The 21,227-nt window shown below is 34.5% G+C and overlaps 1 protein-coding gene across 1 annotated transcript in view; it reads left to right on the top strand.

Moving 5' to 3' along the window:
- The window catches only part of LOC140443025 (centrosomal protein of 104 kDa), a 43,437-nt gene that overhangs the window by 15,593 nt on the left and 6,617 nt on the right, over window positions 1–21,227 (top strand). Inside the window, exons 7-11 of the mRNA XM_072534053.1 lie at window positions 1,251–1,598; window positions 4,629–4,766; window positions 6,747–6,878; window positions 10,825–11,038; window positions 15,361–15,680. Coding sequence (XP_072390154.1) covers window positions 1,251–1,598; window positions 4,629–4,766; window positions 6,747–6,878; window positions 10,825–11,038; window positions 15,361–15,680 — 1,152 coding nt within the window. The remainder of the gene's footprint in view (window positions 1–1,250; window positions 1,599–4,628; window positions 4,767–6,746; window positions 6,879–10,824; window positions 11,039–15,360; window positions 15,681–21,227) is intronic.

Below are 21,227 nucleotides of genomic sequence, written 5' to 3' on the forward strand. Positions count from 1 at the left end.
ATCCATCTATTCTGACTTCCATTTTGTTGATTTGGTAGATGTTTTGATAGTTTTTATAATATTTAGGGGAACTTCTCTATTATATAGAAGATGGATTACATCTTTGAGTCTTACTTTGTCAAACGCTTTCTTTAGGTCAATCAGACATATAAATGCTGGTCTATTATACTCTAGGGAATTCCTTTGTGTCCTAAATAACTCTGCACGTCTGCTTTTCTGGTGGCCATAGTTGGCAGATGTTGGCTGTTTATAAACCGTCCACAAAAGCTTGACGATAACTCTTTACAGTAGTATCTTGCCAGAGATACTATGTGACCAGCATTAACCGACGTTTCGTCCAGATAATAAATATTTTTGTGGGAACCTCTCTAGTAGAGAGAAGATATCTTCGTGACCATAACAATAAATCTTCTCTTTATATTAAGACAGATTTACGAGATCATTTAGCATATATAAATTTTAAATCTTCTTATACACACGGATACTCTCATTAAAAATGAACACTGAGCTACAGCTTCCACTGTACGAAGTGTATTTTTTAAATTTTTATACACTCTACCTACACACAATCTGCTTTTCTTCTACCGACATAAACTTCCGCTTTCTTTGTACATTACTTGGACACGCTACGGCATCCATCTTAATGCTATAAAAAGATTAAACATCAATCATATTATTCTGTTATTTGTTTGTTGTTTACTTACCTCAAAATCTATTTTAAAGTTAATAAAGATAATAGTCCATTTAATATATATAAAACAAAGTCACATTCACAAGAAACAGAAAACACCACGCCTATGCAGATATGGACGCTTGATGATGAGGAAACCGAACGAATAAATTATTTCTCCCATTCCTACTCTTTTTAAGGACGTAAATACATAGACCAGCGAAGTGATGACAAGTTTACCGATGTTTCAAAGTATTTAACGAACTTGTTCCACTATTCGTTCGCGAATCCTACCGGTATATACAATGTGTATTGTTACGGAGGAAAATTTTATGAAACCATTTTACTTTTCACTTATCTACACTGGCGAAGCATATACAATAAAAATGAACCCCGGTAAGAATTTACTTCAGACATTTAATATTATTGCAGTTAGCTCTCAGTTCAATTTGTAGATGAGTCACCTTCAATTAAAAATTGTTATAATATAGTATAATTTCTAACAGTGCCCTCTATAGGCTACACTTAGAACTCTTCACCCCACTTCGGTTAAATAAAAATTTACTTTATATATTTTTAGTTCCCAAACAAACGAATTTCTAAGAGAATGCCAGCTAGAACCTGACCACAAAATGACGTCAAAACTGACAGAGAGGGAGAAAAAACAAGCCGCGTTGCCGATTCTCGTATTCGGCAATGATCTGGTGGAACGATTTTACTCCAAGCACTATTGCGACAAAGAAGACGGCTTGAATAGTTTAAAGGATGAGTTGTCAACCTACGACAATAGTAAGATCCACGTGCCGAACAAAATAGCCAGAGCAGCGATATTTTTGCTGCATAGATCGTTGAGAGATAAAGTTTTTTCGGTGTACAATTTGGCTAATGAGGTTATTCGGTTGTTTTTTGTACATTTCGTACCAGGAAGGTAAGTTGCATAGAGATATTTATCTTTTATAGTTTTTAGTTTTCAGATTATTTTACTCATGTAGGACAAGTTAGAATAACCATCCTGATCGCTCGATTTTATTTCTTTGGACTCTTCTGTGGGATGGTTAAAACATAACTTGTCCAAGAACTTATATTATATTTGAGACACTGTGAAGTTTAACCAATATAAACATTGTTAAACGGGGAAGGAGGAATGTTACAGACATTATTAAACGTATATTTAACTTTACAAAACGTACCATTATATATATATATATATATATATATATATATATATATATATATATATATATATATATATATATACAATAGCACTAAAGGCATTAGAGGCTCATGGCTTGAAATGTTTGTTCTTTCTTCATTTTCGCTTGTCTTTATGTACTGAGACCTTCTCTGGCTCGATATGTGATTTTTCTCCATTCTTTCTTGTTATTCATTTTTCTTTTCTGGCCTTCTAGTCCAATTTCTTCCATATCTTTTTCTACCTCCTGATTCCATCTATTTTTTGGCCTTCCTTTTCTCTTTTTTAAAGTTATAGTGTAGTTCAGTACTCTTTTTGGAGTCCTCGTGTTCGGCATCCTTTCTAGGTGACCTCGCCATCTTAGTCTCTGTGCCTTTATGACTCTTATTATGTTAGGTTGATTATATAATTTCTTTAACTCATCATTTGATCTTCTTATCCATAAACCGTCCCTTATTATTCCTCCATATATCTTCCTCAGGATTTTCCTTTCCCATATCTCCAGTAAATTTTGTTCATTTTTTGTCATTGTCCATGTCTCACTGCAGTACGTTACTATTGGTTGTATAGTTGTTTTGTATAACTGTATTTTTGCCTTTCTTGATAAAAACTTGCTTTTCAACATTCCACTAAGAGCATGTATACTTCTATTGCCTGCCATTATTCTAGCTTGTATTTCTTTTTTAATGTTAGGTTTGCGTGATATTATTGTACATAGGTATGTAAATCTTTCTACCATTTCGAATTCGTATGATAATCTTTCTTCTACTTCTACTTTAAACTTTTGTCCATCCCTGAACTGATCATCTGTCCACTGCATACATTTTGTTTTAGTTTCATTTATGTAAAGTCCCATTTTCTTTGCTGCTTTTGCTATTCTCTGTACTATCTCCTGTAGCTCTTTTTTCCTCTTGCCAGCAACACTATATCATCCGCAAATGCCAAAACTTGGTGTCTTTTATGATATAGGAGTCCTTCTCTATTGATTTTCGTTTCTCGCATTATTTTTTCTAGGCATAAATTGAAGAGTAATGATGACAAAGGATCGCCCTGCCTTAATCCTTCGTTTACTATAAATTTGTCCGATACATGATTGTTTACTTTGACTCTGTTTTCTGTATTCTCTAAAGTAAGATGTATCATGTTACGCAACTTTCTGCTAACTCCCAGTTCCTCAAGGGTCTCTTTTAATTTCTTCCTTTTTATTCTATCGTATGCTTGCTGGAAGTCGATGAATAGCGCTATCGTTGTTAAGTTGTGTTCATAGCTTTCTGCTTGTAATTCTCTGATGATGAATACTTGGTCCGTTGTGCTTCTCCCTCGTCTAAATCCGCACTGATATTCGCCTATTATATTTTCAACTTCTTTTTCTAGCTTATCTTTTATGGATTTTGATAGGATTTTATATACGGTATTTAGTAACGCTACTCCTCTGTAATTACTGCATTCTGTTTTGTCTCCTTTTTTGTGTAATGGGGAAATAATGGCTTCCTTCCAATCTTCTGGTATTCGTTCTTTTATCCATATCTCCCTTATGATCTTGTATATCCAATTATTTAGCAGTTTTCCACCATATTTCACCATCTCTGCTGTTATGTTATCGCTTCCAGGGGATTTGTTGTTTTTCAGATTTTTTATGATTTCCTCGATTTGTTCTTTGCTGGGTGAATTATCTTCTATGTCTTCTAAGTGTTCAATTCTTGCTTCTGTTTCCATACATTCTCTTTGGTTTGACTTATTATTGCCATTTAGTAATTCATCAAAATACTCTTTCCATCTCTCGGCTATTTCTGCTTCCCCGCTTATATTATTTCCTGCTTTGTTTTTAACGAATATGGGTTTTTGTTGGAAACCTTTTTTTTTCATTTCTAGCACCTTGATATAGGATTTTTATTTTTTTATTTCTGTAATTCTCTTTTATTTCTTTTAGCTTATTTTCTATGTGTTTTCTCTTCTTTTCTCTTAGCACCCTCTTTACTTTTTGTCTTTGCTCCCTATATCTATTCTTTGTCTCTGTTGTTTATAGTCTCTCTGACCATTTATAGTCAAGGTTAATATTTGTATATATTGTTTTCGACCTAACGTGACAAATGTGTCATAACTCATCTATACTGGTCAATGTCCATAATATTTACTGAAAATATTCCATAAAAATCTGATTATTGCCCATAATTTCCTACCAACATAAGAAAAATAAAACGAAACCTAAGGTTAAGTGACCATAACCGAATCTGTGAATGTGAAACGGCATCTGTCAGTTAAACTAGGGGTAAAGGTTACTTAACTCCTAGGGTTAACCACTGATTGTGAAACTAGCCGTAAGTGAATTATGTCCCTGAGTTATTATTGTTATTCGTCGAGGATTATTTTGTTTTCAAATTGTTTTTACGATTTTTAATAACATCAAGTTATACAATTTCAGCGGAAGGGTAAGAGGGTAATATTGACGGGGGAGCTGGATTCAGGGTTAAAGCTGGCGGTGTTTTGTTGTGATTGAGGAGAGATCTTTACATTGATAGTAACCGGGTGCCGCCATCTCTGATAAATTTTTTACTATAAAGAATCGAGCGATGTATTTGTTTTACCAATTGTGTATATTATGGTTTATATGAAGGATTACTGGGTGCACTTAAAATCTCTCGTATTTACGTTTTTTCGAAAGCCATTAATATTGGGATCAGTTTTTGTATCGGTGTTTGGGTAAAGTTAGGTTAGGTTAAGTTCACCCAATATTTGTTAAGTATTACCAATATTTTTATTTTTCAGGGTTAGTCAAACGGAAGTTGCTAGAAGCGTAGACAAACTCTTGCCGGAACTATTAACTAAATCTGGAGATACAAGTCAACGCATTAATCAAATGGCTGTACATACCATTTTAACAATGGCAGATTGCAAAAGCGTAAGGTAAAACGTAGTTTTTTTGTTTATCTATTTGGGTTCTTTAAAATATTTTATTACCTTTTTTTGTTTTGTTCTCATATTTCCACCCTAAATTCTAAAATTACGTCAAAATCTTTGACATTCTCCTATAACGTCCTTTCAACATAGAGCTAATTTTTAACCTTAAAGTCATTAGTTACTAATGTCACATTGTTAGAAATTTCTTTTATCGCCGATAATTGCTTAGATAACGCGTTGATCATGCGCAGTAAATAAATTTATTTATATTTCGTTAATGCGCATGATCACAACCATTCTAGAAAAATCATCGGCGATAAAAGAACATTCCTAAAGCGACAGAGGAAATGACAAGTGAAAGGTGACAGCTAACCTATACTCAATAGCCACCTACATATGATTTCATCACTATTGAGATTCAATGTTTCGAAATATAGCACAAATGAACGTAAGATGATATTTCTTTGCATTTATTATCTTAAAGGGCATATTTTTGAACATCACTTTTTAATTAATTCATTTTATTCATCCACTAGTTATACTATGTCTGTTGGTTCTTTGCACATGCGTCGTCATTCAATTTATACGAATTAAATGCGACCTAAATAACCATTGAGAAAATCACGCGGTCGAAAATCCCGGCATATTAGAACGAGATGCATGCAATACTGTCTATTGGTATTATATGTCTATGGACGTCGGTGTAAGAATTGGGTTAGTTTAGGAAATGACTACTGCTGCGGCGAAAGTTTCTAAAGTTTTTTTTTATAATAATTTATGAGATTTTGATAATTTGGTGACATTTCTGTTCCATAGTTGTATATACTTTCTAGCAGTCTCTGGAAAGTAATAGAGCAGTTAAGGCCATTTGTAGAATATCCTGGAATGCTTTACGTGTCTCTGGGGAGTTAAGGATAGTCAGGAATATGTTAGGACTCTCCTTGAATGATTTAACGGCTTTCGAGGCCGTAAAAAGACATAGAACATTAAGGACCTCGAGAACACGCTTAAATTTTTACAAGAATCTCTGCAAAATGTATCGATAGTATGTACACTATGAATTTTAGTGCCGCAGTAGACCTTGACCGTGATTTCTTTATCGGTCTTTAACCCCTTGACCGAGACCTCTTGACCGTAACTGCTTGAACGTTCATTAACGCCGTCAGTGGTGGGGGTATACGAACGATGCGGCCAGAACTCTCATTCCTTCTGGTAGTTGTGGGATTGTGCGGCCAGAACTCTTACCCCTTATCTAACTATTGGAGGGGGTATACCAATGGTGGGAAGTCAGTGGTGGGGGTATACGAATGGTGCAGCCAGAACTCTCATTTTCTCTCTACTTGCCACTGTAATTACCCCCAGAATATCTTGAAAATTTCAGTGAGACTTTAAACAACTATCTGCAGCGTGGAATATTTCAGAACTATTCTGGATTCGTTTAAAAGCTCTTGGGGTCACCAGAATAATGTGGACTCTCAAGACTTCAGAACAAACTGGAAATGTTTCAGGAACTTGTGAAGAACGTTATTACAGTCTTGAATATTTGGTGATTGTCCTGGAATAGTTTGGGCATCACTGAAGGACTTTGTGTATAATAAAGAATTCCACAATGCCAGTTAAGATCCATAAGGAACATCAGTTGTCTTACTTTTAGAACAGACTCTTTTTTGGCCTGTACTTGAACGGACTTTTTTTCTTTTTCTTAATTGTACTATACAGCGATCTTTGGAAAATTTTAGCAGCTTGGGCCTAATGATTTTTAACAGGAATTTTTCTATAATTTGGCAAAAATTTTAACTTAGATCTCTGACGTAGATAATGACGTGTATCGGAATTTATACTGCACCAACTGTATTGTTATATATGTGCAAAGAAACAGCCAACATATTAGAAATACATTTTTACATGTAGCTTTCTTTCGTAGATAACAGTTTTTAAGAATTTTCAGAACATTTTTAATATTTCCTAGTTTTTATGTTTTTACAGGGACCTTCATATTATCCCGGTTCATTTAAGTAGACCAGTGAATAGTAGCACTCATCCTAGACTAGCTTTGAGTAGGGCAGAAATGGTAGAACAGCTTATTATTAATCATGGAATCTCTACGGAGAAACAAAGGTAAATTAGGAGGTACAGAACAGACTATCGAGTCTGTTATTAGCTTATTTAATATTGTTTAATAATAATTGGTTATACAGACAAGCTGTTGAGGTAGTTACTGATTTTTTGTAGAAGTGATAGTAAATAGATAATATTTACGCTTACTTATAAATATATGTACTGCTGGTTTCTAAAAAAACTGACACGACTATTAAATCGTATTTTGTACAAAATTGGGCAGTGTATTTTGAAGGATAAATAATCACTGCTAAATCTTAAAATTTGTCAGACAACTTATTCTGTTCAACCTTAAAAAATGGCTCCACATGCTGTAACGAAATATTTTGCCTACCACATAGTGTATAATTCTAGGGGGTTTGAAAACTGGGGACAGAAACTACTAGGGGTGGAGATAGGGCAAGCAAAATAAATAAAACTGTGCGAACGGCACTCAGGGTTTGTTTGGAGAGCTGGGTCGTGGATAAGTTGAATGGCAATGGGGTTGGATTGAGGCAACTACAAAAATGAAATAAAGGGGTACTGACATGAATCTCCTGGAACAAATGGACAAACAAAACAAACAACAGGAAGAACCAGTAACCAGAACCTCTAGTAATTTAAAATGGACGCCGCTTCGAGGTGCCAAATTATAACGATTACCAGGATTTATACCAAAATAATGAAAGAGAAGAAAAACTTACATATGTCCTATCTTTTTACAAAATCCGTTTCTACAAAACTTACAAATGTTACTGGGCTTTAACTGTGGCAGAAATAAATTATTAAAATTGAAGAAATATCTTTTTAAATGAAAACATCATAAAGGTTAACCTTTTCTAAAAACAAAATAATTAATGCCACAAAAATATAATAAGGCTAGCTATCATATGTCAACATTTAATTTAACGACAGAGAACAATTAAAATGACAGCATAGCCACACCCTAAGATTTACTATATATTAATTATTACAATTTTAAATTGTATAAAAGCAATTATTATCGTTTAACAAAAATGTCTATCTTTACTTTACCTTTACCTTTTACAAGAAAAAGTTACCTGATTTCACCAAAATGCACTTTTACTTTTAAACCGGACCTCACTGGACATTAGAATTTCTGGGAGAACTGGACTGCATCAATGGCCTGGAATGACGACCACAAACAAAGGTTGAAATGGCACTATGGTTTGGCTTCTTACAAAACAGGAATAGGTACAACTGGATACAATGGCAACATTTCAAAACTCACTTTAACTGTAACTATTAATTAAACTGCTACTCATTTTCCCATAAAAAAAAGGAGGAAGGACGAAGATATTACAAATTTTGAAGAAAAATTTGGACAAACGCTAAAGTCAACCGTTCATGACAACAACCTTAGCGAGAGTAAGCAATTATCTTTCCGGCAAAAACTTCTCAGTGATCTAAATGGATGTTTATTTGAAACTCAAATATCGAGCGGTTTAATAATCAAAGAATACCGAAATATCTAAAAATGGTTTATTTTACTCGGCGACGCTAAGAGGAATTAAAAAAGTTATTTCGTCTTTTAATACGTACGAGGGGATTTCAATATATTTCGATATATATTTCAAAGAATTTGCAAAAAATGCTACAATGCTAGCAAAGAACTAAAAGTAATAATTGTGAAGAAATTAGAAGATGGTTGGTCACTATCTGCCGTAGAAAACCATTTTAACGTAAGTAGAACAACAGTTTTTAATGTTAATAAAAGATGAAGAGAAGAAGACACTCTCGAAAGAAAGCAAGGTTCTGGAAGACCAAAAATATCTACCGCTCATGAAGATCGTACGCTTTTGGAGAGATTAGAAGACAATCCTTTTGAAGATGCGAAAACTGCAAGAATTATGTCACAGTTTCCGGGAAGAAAGACAACAACTTGGCTCAGAATTAAAGCATCGCGTCTTAGGTACCGAACTGCAGCAAAAAAACAACAAGCTCTTACACCACAACAGAAGCAATCAAGACATATTTGCTATAAAACATCAGCTACAAAATCAAGATTTTTTGGACAGGGTAATATTTACAGATTAGAAAATTTTTCAATCTTCTAAAAAGGGCAAGATTGGGGTGTATAGACCAGATTGTTACGATATAATTTGCCTACCACATTGGGTATCACTCATAGGGAGTTGAAAGTGGGGACTGAGCAATTCCAGGGCTGGAGATAGGGTAAGCAAACAAACCGCAACGTTTTCGAACGGCCACTCTTGTTTTGGTTGGAGAGCTGGATCTTGGAGAATTAAACTTGTTTTGAAATAATAATTAATTATTGTTAACTTTATTTAAAAGAAGACTAATATGACAATTAATTAATTCATAAAACTTATTTTATTTATTTAAATTTTTTCAGTTTCTCATGAAAGCAAAATTTTTTTATTAATGAAAAATGTCTATTTTTACTTACAAAATTTTTAACAAAAAATACCTTATATCACTCTGGCTGGTATTTCCTTTAAGAAGTTTTTGGGATTGGAATTGGATCAAAAACACTGTCCCACATAAACTGTAAATGGTCTGGGACGACCATGGAACACAACAAAAAGTCCTGAGGAGGTAGGACACTGATTCGGGCTTCGGATTATCCTGGATGACAACAAACTGCAATTTTTAAAACTCGGCCATTCAATTTCTTCTTAAAACCACGTGGACCTCTCAAATGGTTGGAAACGCCGTCTTAAAAATCTCTCAGATAGGGCACAGCACAAAAAATCAGTGATTAACCCAAAAAAAACTGCCCAATAACATTTTGAGCACAAATTCATCTTTCAAATTAAAAAAATTGCCGGTTTTGAAGACTACTACGAATTTTTACAAAATCCGTACTAAACAATGCAACCGACTCCTATCGCGTTCCATCGTAAAGTAAATCACTTTACACTATATTTCCATGACAAAAACGAATAACGAACAACGATAACGAATTTGAAGAAACTCCGGATTAAACAACGAAACCAACTGCCCTGGCAGCGGGCTCATCGTAGAGTAAACTACTTTACAGTATATTTCCATAACAAAAACGAATAACGAATAACCATTACTAATTTAAAAAGGAAAAATCCGGACTAAACAATGACTGTTCTTGAATGAAAGTGACAATGAATCGAAATGCTATAATTTAATTAATTGTTTGTTGTTTGTTTTTTTATTTTATTATTTGTCTGTCATAATAAATATAATATAATGTCAGACTAGTCAAATACACTGCTCAACATGATCAAATCTTAATAAGAGTCGTATCGGTTTTTTTGGGAACCAGCTGTACATAAATTATTTGTTTGGTACAATATCTTGACAAAAGAAAATTCATTCTTTTCGACGAAACCAATTCGGACAAATTATTTCAGTCGGATCAAATATCAAATCGATTATCTAATCAAATCGATTATCGAATAGAATCTTCCATTGAATCGAATCGAATTGAATCTAATATCAAATTGAATCGATTATCGAATCCCATCGAATTGAATCGATTATCGAATGGAATTGATTATCGACTCGAATAGAAATAAAATAGAATAGAATAGAATAAAATAAGATAAATTTAAGTAAACTAAAACCATCATCGCTCAGATGATAGTAGGTATTAAGTCATTACTTAACATTTTACCTATTTTATCATAAATTCTGAAATATTTTGGGGATTCATAACAAATTTAGAATACATATAGCTAGAATAACACTCAAACAAATCTCTAACCGATTTGTAGAAGATTTTAAAAGTAAATATTAAGTCACTTAGGTCAGTTCTCATGTGGCGTTTGACCTACTCTTTGATAAAGGCTGCTGAGGATCTGAAATCTGTGCCAGATTTGGAGCAGACGTAATGTGTCTTCATACAGCTCCCAAACTTCATTTGTACATTAAGTAGAGCTTCTTATTTATAATTCTTATTAATTTTTTCTCCATCATACGATCTAATGTTATGGTTTGGCATTTTTAGTGGATTAACTTGTAGAACTTTGGCCGAATTCGGTCTCAGCGGACTGCACCATCCCGCGGAGGCCGTCAGAAAAGTATCAGAAAGAATTTTGGTTTTAGTTTACAGAGTAAACCCTCGTTTAGTTAGAAAACAGTTACCACCGGATGATGACATTACTAGAAGGAACCTGCTCTATAGACAGTTATTTCATGAGTTCGACAAAATTGATCTAGAAGTAAGTTGGTGTTTACTGTATTTTTAATGTGTATATAGATATTTGTATGTATATTATTTATGTTTTATTGTGTGTGTAGTTTTTGCTTACATTTTGTTTAGTTTTTACTCTTTTTATTGAAGTGAATAAATCGAAACCGCTACTTTTTATCTACAAAAAAGCAATAACATTATTTTTTCTACTGATTCTTTGCCTGCTGTTTCTTTTTTATTATTCTGTTTCATCTCTTTCTCATTCTACCTCTTTCTTCTTATCATGGCGCCGTCTCCTTTCGAAGGTTGGCGATCCAAATGGCAATTGTAGTTCTGGAAACTGCTGCGCGAAAGATCTCTGCGGATGAGCGGTCGAACCATTTCCTCAGGTCTTTCAGCCACGAGTTCTGGCGTCTTCCTACTGATCTTTTGCCCTGTACTTTTCCTTCCAGTATAACTTAAAGTAATTCGTATTTTTCGCCTCTCAACACATGACCCAAGTATTGCATTTTCCTCTCTTTAATTATTCTTAGTAATTCTCTTTGTTTACACATGCGACGAAGTACCTCAACATTAGTAACTCTTTGTACCCATGGAATTCTCAACATTCTTCTGTATATATACATCTCAAAGGCATCCATTCTTTTTTCTATTTCAGAGTCCATTGTCCACCTTTCACAGCCATACAGTAAGACAGAAAAAACGTAACATCTGATCATTCGGATTCTAAGCTGCAGACTAAGGTTTAATCTTGTAAAAAATGATTTCATGCTCATGAATGCTTTCCTTGCTTGTTCGATTTTTGATAGGATTTCTTTTTTTGGATTACACTGACTATTGATATTTGCTCCCAAATATTTTATGGAATTTACCTGTTCTATTATTTGACCCTTGGCATACAGATGTACGTTTATTGGTGTCTTTGAAAATACTAAAGTTTTAGTTTTGGAAACGTTTAGATGTAAACCGAACATTTCGCTGTGGTGAACTATCGCATTTATTATATTTTGTAGTTCTTGTGCGTTGCTTGCTATTAAGACGGTATCATCAGCATATCTGATGTTGTCTATGCTGATTCCGTTAATCTTAATTTTGCCTTGGACCTTGTCTAATGCTTCTCTGAATATAGACTCCGAATACAAATTAAACAGTAGCGGTTATAAGATGCAACCCTGTCTCCGTCCTCGTTAGATTTGTATATCTCCGGATGTTGTGTGCTTTATTTCAATTGTTGCCGTTTGGTGCCAGTATAGTTCTGAGATAATTCGCAAGTCTTGTTCGTCAACTCCAGTTGTTCTCAGGATTTCGATCATTTTTTGATGGTTAACGCAGTCAAATGTTTTTCCATAGTCAATAAAACATGCATATACATCTACATTAAATGTCTCTGCATCGTTGCGTTAACACATTTAAAGCAAAAATAGCCTCTCGTGTTCCCAATCCGTTTCGAAATCCGAATTGAGTGTCACTCATCTGGAACTCTCACTTCTTGTAAATTCGTGTATGGATAATTCTGAGAAAAGTTTTAAGGACATGAGACATTAAGCTTAATATTCGATAATCATCGCATTGTCAGGAATTTGATTTTTTTGGTAATGCTACGAATGTTGATTTTAGCCAGTCTGTTGGTATTTTACCTGTGTCATATATCTTGAATAGTGCTGTTATTAAGTCTAGGCTTTTACTTTCGTTATCTGCAATGAGTTTATTTCGATATTGATATTGTCTGGACCGGTGGCTTTTCCATCTTTCTGAGATTTTACTGCGTGGATCACTTCTTTGGTTATTTCTGGGCCTTTTTCATTTATTCGATTATCAGAGGATGGTGGAGAATAATGTCTATCGTCGTCAAAAAGAGTTTGTATGTATTCTTTCCATCTCTCTAGTTTGTCTTTTGCATCCATAATTATTATAATTATTTTGTTATTATCATTTTTTAATATTGTTGCTTATCTCTTTTTGTGTCATTTCTTTTACTTTTTGATGAATATTATAGGTGTCGTATTTTTCGTGAAGTTGTTCGATTTTTAGACATTTCGTTGACATCCAGTTTTCTTTCGCCTCCCTGTACTTTTTTCTAATGATTTTGTTGATTCGCTTATATTCTATTGGGCTTGTTTTATGTTTTCGTCTTACGTCCATGAGGTCCATGATCTCTTGCGTTATCCATTCTTGTTTTTTGTTGTGTTTTATGAACCCGATGAACCCGATTTCTGACTTGTTCAGAATTCGATCTTCAACTAGGACTAAGATTAGATATAAACAGATTAGAAGCTTTCGAAATGTGGCTCTATCGCCGTATCCTAAAAATACCATGGACAGCGAAAATCACAAATATAGATGTCCTTAAAAGAATAAACCAAGAACGCCAACTTTTCGAAACCACCAAGAAAAGGAAAATGGCGTATCTAGGTCACATCATGCGAAATGAAAAATACCAGTTCCTCCAACTTATAATCGAGGGTAAAATTAAAGGCAAGAGAGGAATGGAACGAAAGAAAATGTCCTGGCTCCAAAACATAAGGCAATGGACAGGGATTAACGACATACAATCTCTGATACAGAAATAGAGAATTAATGGAAAACGCTAACATCCATTAGTGGATTTGCATCTGAAGAAGAAGAAGAATGAACCCGATGTCTTCTTCTTGTATCATTGTTATTTTTGTTTTTAGAGCAGTCCATGTTGCTTCAATGTCTACCTGTACCAAGTTTTCGATGGTTTTTATTTCTTCCTCAAGCTTGATACTTTCTTTTTCTGTTCAGGGTTCTTCAGTTGTGAGATGTCTATTTTTCTTGTCACTGTTTTCTTTTTGACTTTCAGAAATTAACTAAACCCTGGCTGGGGTTTAGTTAATTTTTTTTATTGTTGAAAATAAATAAAAAACCATAAGGGTGATGTATTCAATAAATTAATAAAAGTGCCATATTAATTAATATGGGAACTTATAAAAACATGCAGAGTATAATTTGTTTATGGTAATCGACTTAAACTGCAAATTCCATAGGTGGGCCAACTGATATAAAAAGGGGCTCGTATTTAAGGACATCTCTAACATTTCGGGATTACTGTAGACTATTTTAAATATCCCTGATTACTTTATAGAAGCCTAGAATATTTCAGACTAGTCTTGGAATAAGTTTGGGGCCTTTTAAATATTTTAAAACCGTATTGGAATGGTTTAAGTAGGTTTGGATATATACCGCAATATTTTGTGACAATGACTTGGTTGAATTTTTCAAAACTGTCCTGGGGTAATTTATAAGGTTTTGGAGAACAAGTTTCTGATTTATCTCAAAGCCGAAAAAAATCTTGCAGTATTCCTGAACAAGGTGAAAATGTTTCAGGCACCACTGGAAAACTTTATACTAGTCTGAAATATCCGTAATTATCTTTACATATTATGGGTTTCCCCGAAACATTTTTAAAACTATCTGGATTACTTCGCGACTTACGTAGAATGTTTTACGTGTAATTTGAGACACTCTGGAATAATTCAGACAATTTTAGGTTATCTAGGACATGTTAAAATAGCTATCAATGTTTTTCCTTTCGCAGAACATGTAAAAATTGCTTATGATTTATGCTATGCCATTGAATTGTCGCTGTTTTTATTGTTATTAAGTCACTTCACCTTAATTGAATAATATGACTTGTGTATTTACAAAATTTTGAATATCACCATAGTTAGTACCATAATTAACTTATTACAGATTGTGGAAAACTACTACATGGAAAATTGTGAGGAATTTCATTTTAGAAAAAGATCAAAATCACCGGTAAATTACTAGAAAACGAGTTCCATTTTTCGTAAAAGTCTTTTTTCAACATTTAAATCACTTTTTCACCTTTCTTATTGGAGTGTTTTAATCGAAATCAAACATTGCACTTAGAAAATCAAGCGTTTACATCTACAAAGATTTGTTGGCATTTTTTAGCTTTCTAATAGTAGCTAGACGAATTTTGTGAATATTTTACACTAGCATTATAGCTATTTACACTTTTTGCTTTGTAATTTTTTAAACTTATTTTGCACAAAAAATGAAAAGACCTAAATAAACATTATTTTTAATTATGCAATCAGTAATACAATTCCGATTTATGAACAATGAACATCTCAATGAACACTAGAGCAGGGGTGCATCCACCAAAATTTAGACTGTCAAAATAAATGCGCATTCACCATAACCACAAGTTTTAAAAGATCCTTCAGCAAAATTTTATTTGCTTTTTGGCGATATAGTGTGATCTCATCTAGATATTTATTTTACAAATACATAACACATTTATTTATTACTTTTACACACAAAAATTACTTTAATTAGATAGAGTTTTTATTTATTTTCTAGAGAAAGAAAGAAACCTTGGAGAAGAATAGACTTCTCCAACAAACCCAACTGCCCAACACGGACTGCTTAAGTCCAGAGCCGATAGGCCAGCAAAACGGCAAACACGAACTCAGCAAATGCCTGAGCGCCAATAATATCAAATCGATCACCAACGGGGGCTTCCCCGCGGAGAACAATTCTAAAAGTTATGCGTTGTCTAAAAGTCAAAGTGGCACAAATGTACATACCATCGAAAATAACGGTTGCAACGAACAAAGTTCTAGTTCGGCTAGCGGGATATCGTCACCTAGTAACAATTCACAAAAGGATGAAGATGAAAAGTAAGTTTTTTTACTTAAGTGATTACTTTTCATTATTTTGGAGATTTTTAAAGATTTTAGAATATTTTAGAACTTCTTTTGTATCATCATCCTGAAACATACCATCTAGTGCAGCTTAGTGAATATCTCTCTGAATATCGTGAAATGTTCTCTGTATCTTTGGACGAGTATATGGAAGCCCAAAATATTTCAGGACACTTAATGAATTATTCAAACATCTCTAAATGACTTAGGGGCTGCCCTAGAATGTGTTTGAGAGTTTCACAGTCATTGAATATATTAAGTAGCTTCTCTAAAGTGTTTAACGATTTTTGAAGAATTTTAAGGTAGTCTTGACTGCTTCTTGGAGGTTATCAAATGTTAGGTGAGGTTACGAAGCTTGATGAATCCTGAAAATCTTTCCAGATTATTGTAGAATGCTTCTAAGGCTTTGTGACTGTCATGTAATAATTTGGGTTCCTCTGAAAGATAAATCAGTATAGTCAAGAAATCACCAGAAGGTTTCAGGACTGTCCTAGAATGTTTAATGAAATTTTGCCGACATTTGAGTCATCCTGTAGTATTTTTTACTGGTGGTGAAAGACTAACTATTGGTGAAGAATTTTAGTGCAGCTTTACTGGTTTTGAAATATAATATCCTGGAATATTTAAATAAACTCCGGAGGATTCTAATATTTCGTGACTGTTCTGAAATGTTTTAAAGACTCATCATCATCAGTTGGCGCTACAGCCTTTCGTAAGCCTTGGCCTGCTTCAAAACATTCTTCCATCCTTCCCTATCGAGTGTCTGTCTTCTCCAGCCCCTCACTCCAATCTCCCTCAGATCTTCCTGTACATCGTCCAGATATCTGAGTTCAGGTCGCCCCCTTCTTCTTCTTCCGACCGGCCTGTTTAGCATAGTTATTTTAGTGGGGTCACTCTCATCCATCCGCATAACGTGGCCCACCTACCTTAGGCGGTTTATTTTGATGGTCTTCACAATATCTGCATCACCAAAAAGTCTATAGAGTTCAAAGTTATATCGCCTTCTCCACAGAGCCTGTTCGTTTACTCCGCCATATATGGTCCTCAATACTTTTCTTTCAACGACTCGCAGTAACTCTTCATCTCGGGTCGTCATTGCCCATGTTTCCGATCCGTATGTGAGCACTGGGCGTATTATTGTTTTATAAAGTTTGCACTTTGTTGCTATTGACATACTTCTCGCTCTTAGTTGAGGGCCCAGGCCAAAATAACAGCGGTTAGCCACGCATATTCTTTTTTTTTTATCTCGTTGGATGTGTTATTTTTGTAGTCTATCAGTGATCCTAAGTAGCAGAATTCTTCTACCATTTCTATCGTTTCGTGTTGTACCTCTAAGTTATTTTGTTGAATTCTTGATATAGCCGGCATGGTTTTAAAGACTCTGTAGGACTTTAAAACAGCTTAAACTCATTTGTGGCTCCAAAAAAATTTCACAGAAATCTTAAATGCTTCGTGACTGACTGACTCGAAATGTTTTGGGTGCTTCTGAAAAACTTAATGAAAGCTAAAATATTACAAGACAGCGAAGGAATGATTTAGAGGTCTTTAAAAGACTTCAGACTTGTCCTAAAATTTGTCCTGAGACTTCTTCTTCTTTGGGTGCCGTGTCCGTATTCAGACGTTGGTCGTCATCATGTTTACAATTTCCTGAAACCTTTCTTTGTCGGCTGCTGCGCGAAATAATTCTTCTACTGTGGAACCACACCATTGTCTAATATTACGCAGCCATGGAAGTTTCTTTCGACTAATCCATCTCTTTCCTTCCACTTTTCCTTGTATTATAAGGCGAAGTAGATGGTATTTAGTCGGTTTAGGCCTCTAATTATATGGCCGAAGTATTCTGTTTTTCTCCTCATTATGGTGTTTATGAGCAGACGTTCTGAATTGATCATTTGAAGAACATCTTCATTGGAAGTGTGCGAAACCCACGATATCTTTAGGATTCGTCTATAGCACCACAATTCGAAAGCTACTAACTTGTTTAGCATTGTGGTTTTTAACGTCCATGTCTCACAACCATACAATAGGATGGACCACACATAACATTTCAGGACCTTCTTACGAATATTCATCGACAGGTTTCTGTTGCATAAAACTGGTTTCCAGGTCATAAAAGCCTTACGTGATATTTCAAACCTGGTTATTATCTCTTCATCAGAGTCACAATTTACATTTAACCAGCTGCCAAGGTATTTGAAATGATTTACCCTTTCGATCTCCTCTCCATTAAGAGAAATCAGACCTCGATCTATATTGATCTTTCCAATTGCCATCCACTTTGTATTTGAAATGTTGATTTTAAGGCCTCTTCGATAACTTGCTTCACTGACTAGATTTAGTAATGTTTGGAGATCTTGTAAATTTTCTGCAAGCATGGCTGTATCGTCAGCGTATCTAATATTGTTGATTACTTCTTCACCTAGTCTTACTCCCTCTTGTCTGTTATCCAAAGTCTCCTGTCCTGAGACTAGAATACATTTAAGTCGTATTGGAGTATTTCTTGACGGTCTTGGAATGTTCAGTTTTTTGGATTGCAGCTTTCGTTGCTTCTAGAATATTTTCTATGAAGCTTTATCGGATTGTTTGACGCTTGTACTATTTGGGGATTATTCTGATATGTTTCAAACACTCTGGATAATTAAAAACGGCTCTTCTAGAATCCAAAACAAACTCTATGTGTTTAAAAGACCTCTGAGAGACTTAATAAAAGTTTAGAATACTGCATAATACGTTAGGACCTTTTGCAAACATTGAGTTTATTATAGAATATTTCGCGGCGATCCTGGAGTATCCTGTGGGGGTTTGGAGGATTGTCTGCAGGCTGGAAATATATTAAAGCTATTCTGAAATAATTCAAAGGCCCCTGAAGACTCCAGAATAATAGAGTAAACTTATTACGAATGTTCCAAACTACATTCTATATGTTTGTGGAGGACTACACAATATTGCAGAATGCTTGGCGACTACCATGAAATATTTTGGGTGTCTCGAAAGGGCTTTATAGAATCGTTGACGTTTCATAATAGTTAAGTTATTTAAAGGACTCATAAGACTGCAGAACTATCTTATAATATTTGAGGTCCCTTTGAGATATTTAAAACACTCCAAAAAATTTCGTGTTCATCTTAGAATGTTTAACTTAGTCTGGTGAATTTTTAAAAAGAGTTCCAAATGTTTCAATGATTTCTGGAGTACTCCACAGTAGTCTGGAATGTTTGCTGACTCTAAAAAATATTTTCGATACTTTTGAAGGATTTTAATTAAGTTTAGAATGTTATAAGATCATCATCATCATCATCATAAGTGGCTCGACAATCCATTGTAGATCTTGGCCTGCTCACAAAGAAGTCACCACTCCTGTCGATTTCTGGTAACTTCCCTACATCTTCTAACTCTTAGTATCTGTAGGTCTTCTTCCACATCATCAATACATCTCCTTCGTGGTCGTCCTCTACTTCTTGTGTCCTTTGGTTTTGAAAATGTTATTTTCTTCGAGTATTTCTTTCTATCTCTTCGAGTATTTGAAAATGTTAATCTCTTCGACGCCATAGCCTATTTTCATTTACGGCCCCAAAAATCTTTCTAAGAATTTTTCTCTCAAAAATACCAAGAAGTCTTTCATCATTTTGAGATAAGGTCCATGTTTCAGCCCCATATATCAAAATTGGTTTTATTAAGGTCTTGTATAGGAGACCGTGAACAGTTCTGTTTGCTATTACTATGCGTCTTTTTATTTCGTCGCTTGTCGTGTTTGTTGCGTTTACTAGCGATCCAAGATATGTGAATTCTTTGACTTGCTCAAAGGTATGGTTGTTAATTTGAATTCTCTGTTGGATATGTCGGGGGTTTTTAGAAACCAACATATATTTGGTTTTTTTCTCGTTTACCACAAGTCCTAATTCACTTGCCGCATCCGCAAGCCTGGTAAAACACTGCACCATAATGTCTCTCATACTTCTGCCCACTATAACTATATCGTCAGCGAATGCGAGAATTTGCGTCGATCTATTAAAAATAGTTCCATTCATTCCAATATTTAATTGTCTGATTGCCTTTCCCAAGGCAATATTAAAGAGGAGACACGCCAGCGCGTTCCCCTGTCTTAGCCCATCATTAATGTCAAAGAACGTAAAGTTATCTCCTTCAATTCTAAATCTAGGTTCCAAAGTCTATCATTGCATTATATAATGCAGTTTTTTTCACACTGTCATATTCTACTGTGAAGTCGACGAAGAAATAGTGTGTATATATGTTATATTCTAGTGATTTTTCTAAAATCTGCCTATGTACGTGAATGTGATGTATAGTTGACTTTCCAGCAGTAAATCTGCATTGATATTGACCAACAATATATCCTTTGTAAAATGTTTAAGTCTTTTAAACAATACATTGCCGAAGATTTTATACGCAGATACTAACAGAGTAATGTCTCTATATACGTAGTATAATGTTATAAGATAGTGAAGCAATTATTTAGAATTTTCCAATAGACTTCATAAGTGCCTTGGACTGTTTTAGCATGTTTTTTCAGTAATTAAAGTCATTCTGGAATATTTCTGGGCGGTCTTGAAATGATAATCAGGTTGTGGAGAATTTTAGTGCAACTTTAGCTGCTTCCATAAAGGCCTGGAGTATTTTATGAGGTTCCAGAGGATTGTTTGTGGCTTAAAATATTTCGAGATTGTTATGGAATACTTCAAATGCTTTGTAAGACTCTAGAGCAGCGTGGACTCTTTTGGCGATCGAGAAAAGAATCTAAACGATTCAAGAACTATCGAAAAACGTCATGAAATATTCTCGGGAGGGAATAAGCTCGTGAGAAAACTTTAGGGAAGTCCAAAATCTTACAATATAGTAAAGAAATGATTCAGAGATATCCTGTACACTTTAAAAATGCCCTGGATCAATACTCATCAGTTATCCAGGTAATGATTTGTAGCTTAGAATAATTTTAGTTTGTTCTGGAACGCTTTAAATGCTTTTTAGGACTTCAGAACAGCGTAGAGACTCTTTCTCTGATCCAGAACAGACTCTAACTGTTTCGGGGATTTCTGGTAATGGCAACCTAGAATGTTTCTTGACTGTATTCTAATATTTTGGTCTCTGGGGTATTTTAGTCTAAACTTTACTAAAGATATTCTGGAATGTTCTCAGTCTCTGAAAATATTATGTGACGTTCTGGAAATGTTCTATGATACTCTAAGGATAGTTTGTAGCCTGCGAATATTTCTGTACTGTTCTGAAATGATTCACAGGCTCTGGGAAAAATTCGGAGAAGCGTAAACTCATTTTGGGAAAATAAAATATATCCTGAATATTTAAGACCCTTCTGGTGAACTTCATGACTGCCTAGTATGTCTAGTGACTATCGTGGAATGTTTTGGATATCTCTGAAGGATTTTATGAAAGCGTAGATGTTTCAGAACAGTCTAGGAAGTATTAAATAATTTTGGAATATTTTGTGGCGGTACTTTGAAGGCTATAAATATTTCACGACTGTTATGGAGTTTTTCAAACGTTCTG

Source organism: Diabrotica undecimpunctata, chromosome 6, assembly GCF_040954645.1.
Source record: "Diabrotica undecimpunctata isolate CICGRU chromosome 6, icDiaUnde3, whole genome shotgun sequence".
NCBI classification, from domain to species: domain Eukaryota; kingdom Metazoa; phylum Arthropoda; class Insecta; order Coleoptera; family Chrysomelidae; genus Diabrotica; species Diabrotica undecimpunctata.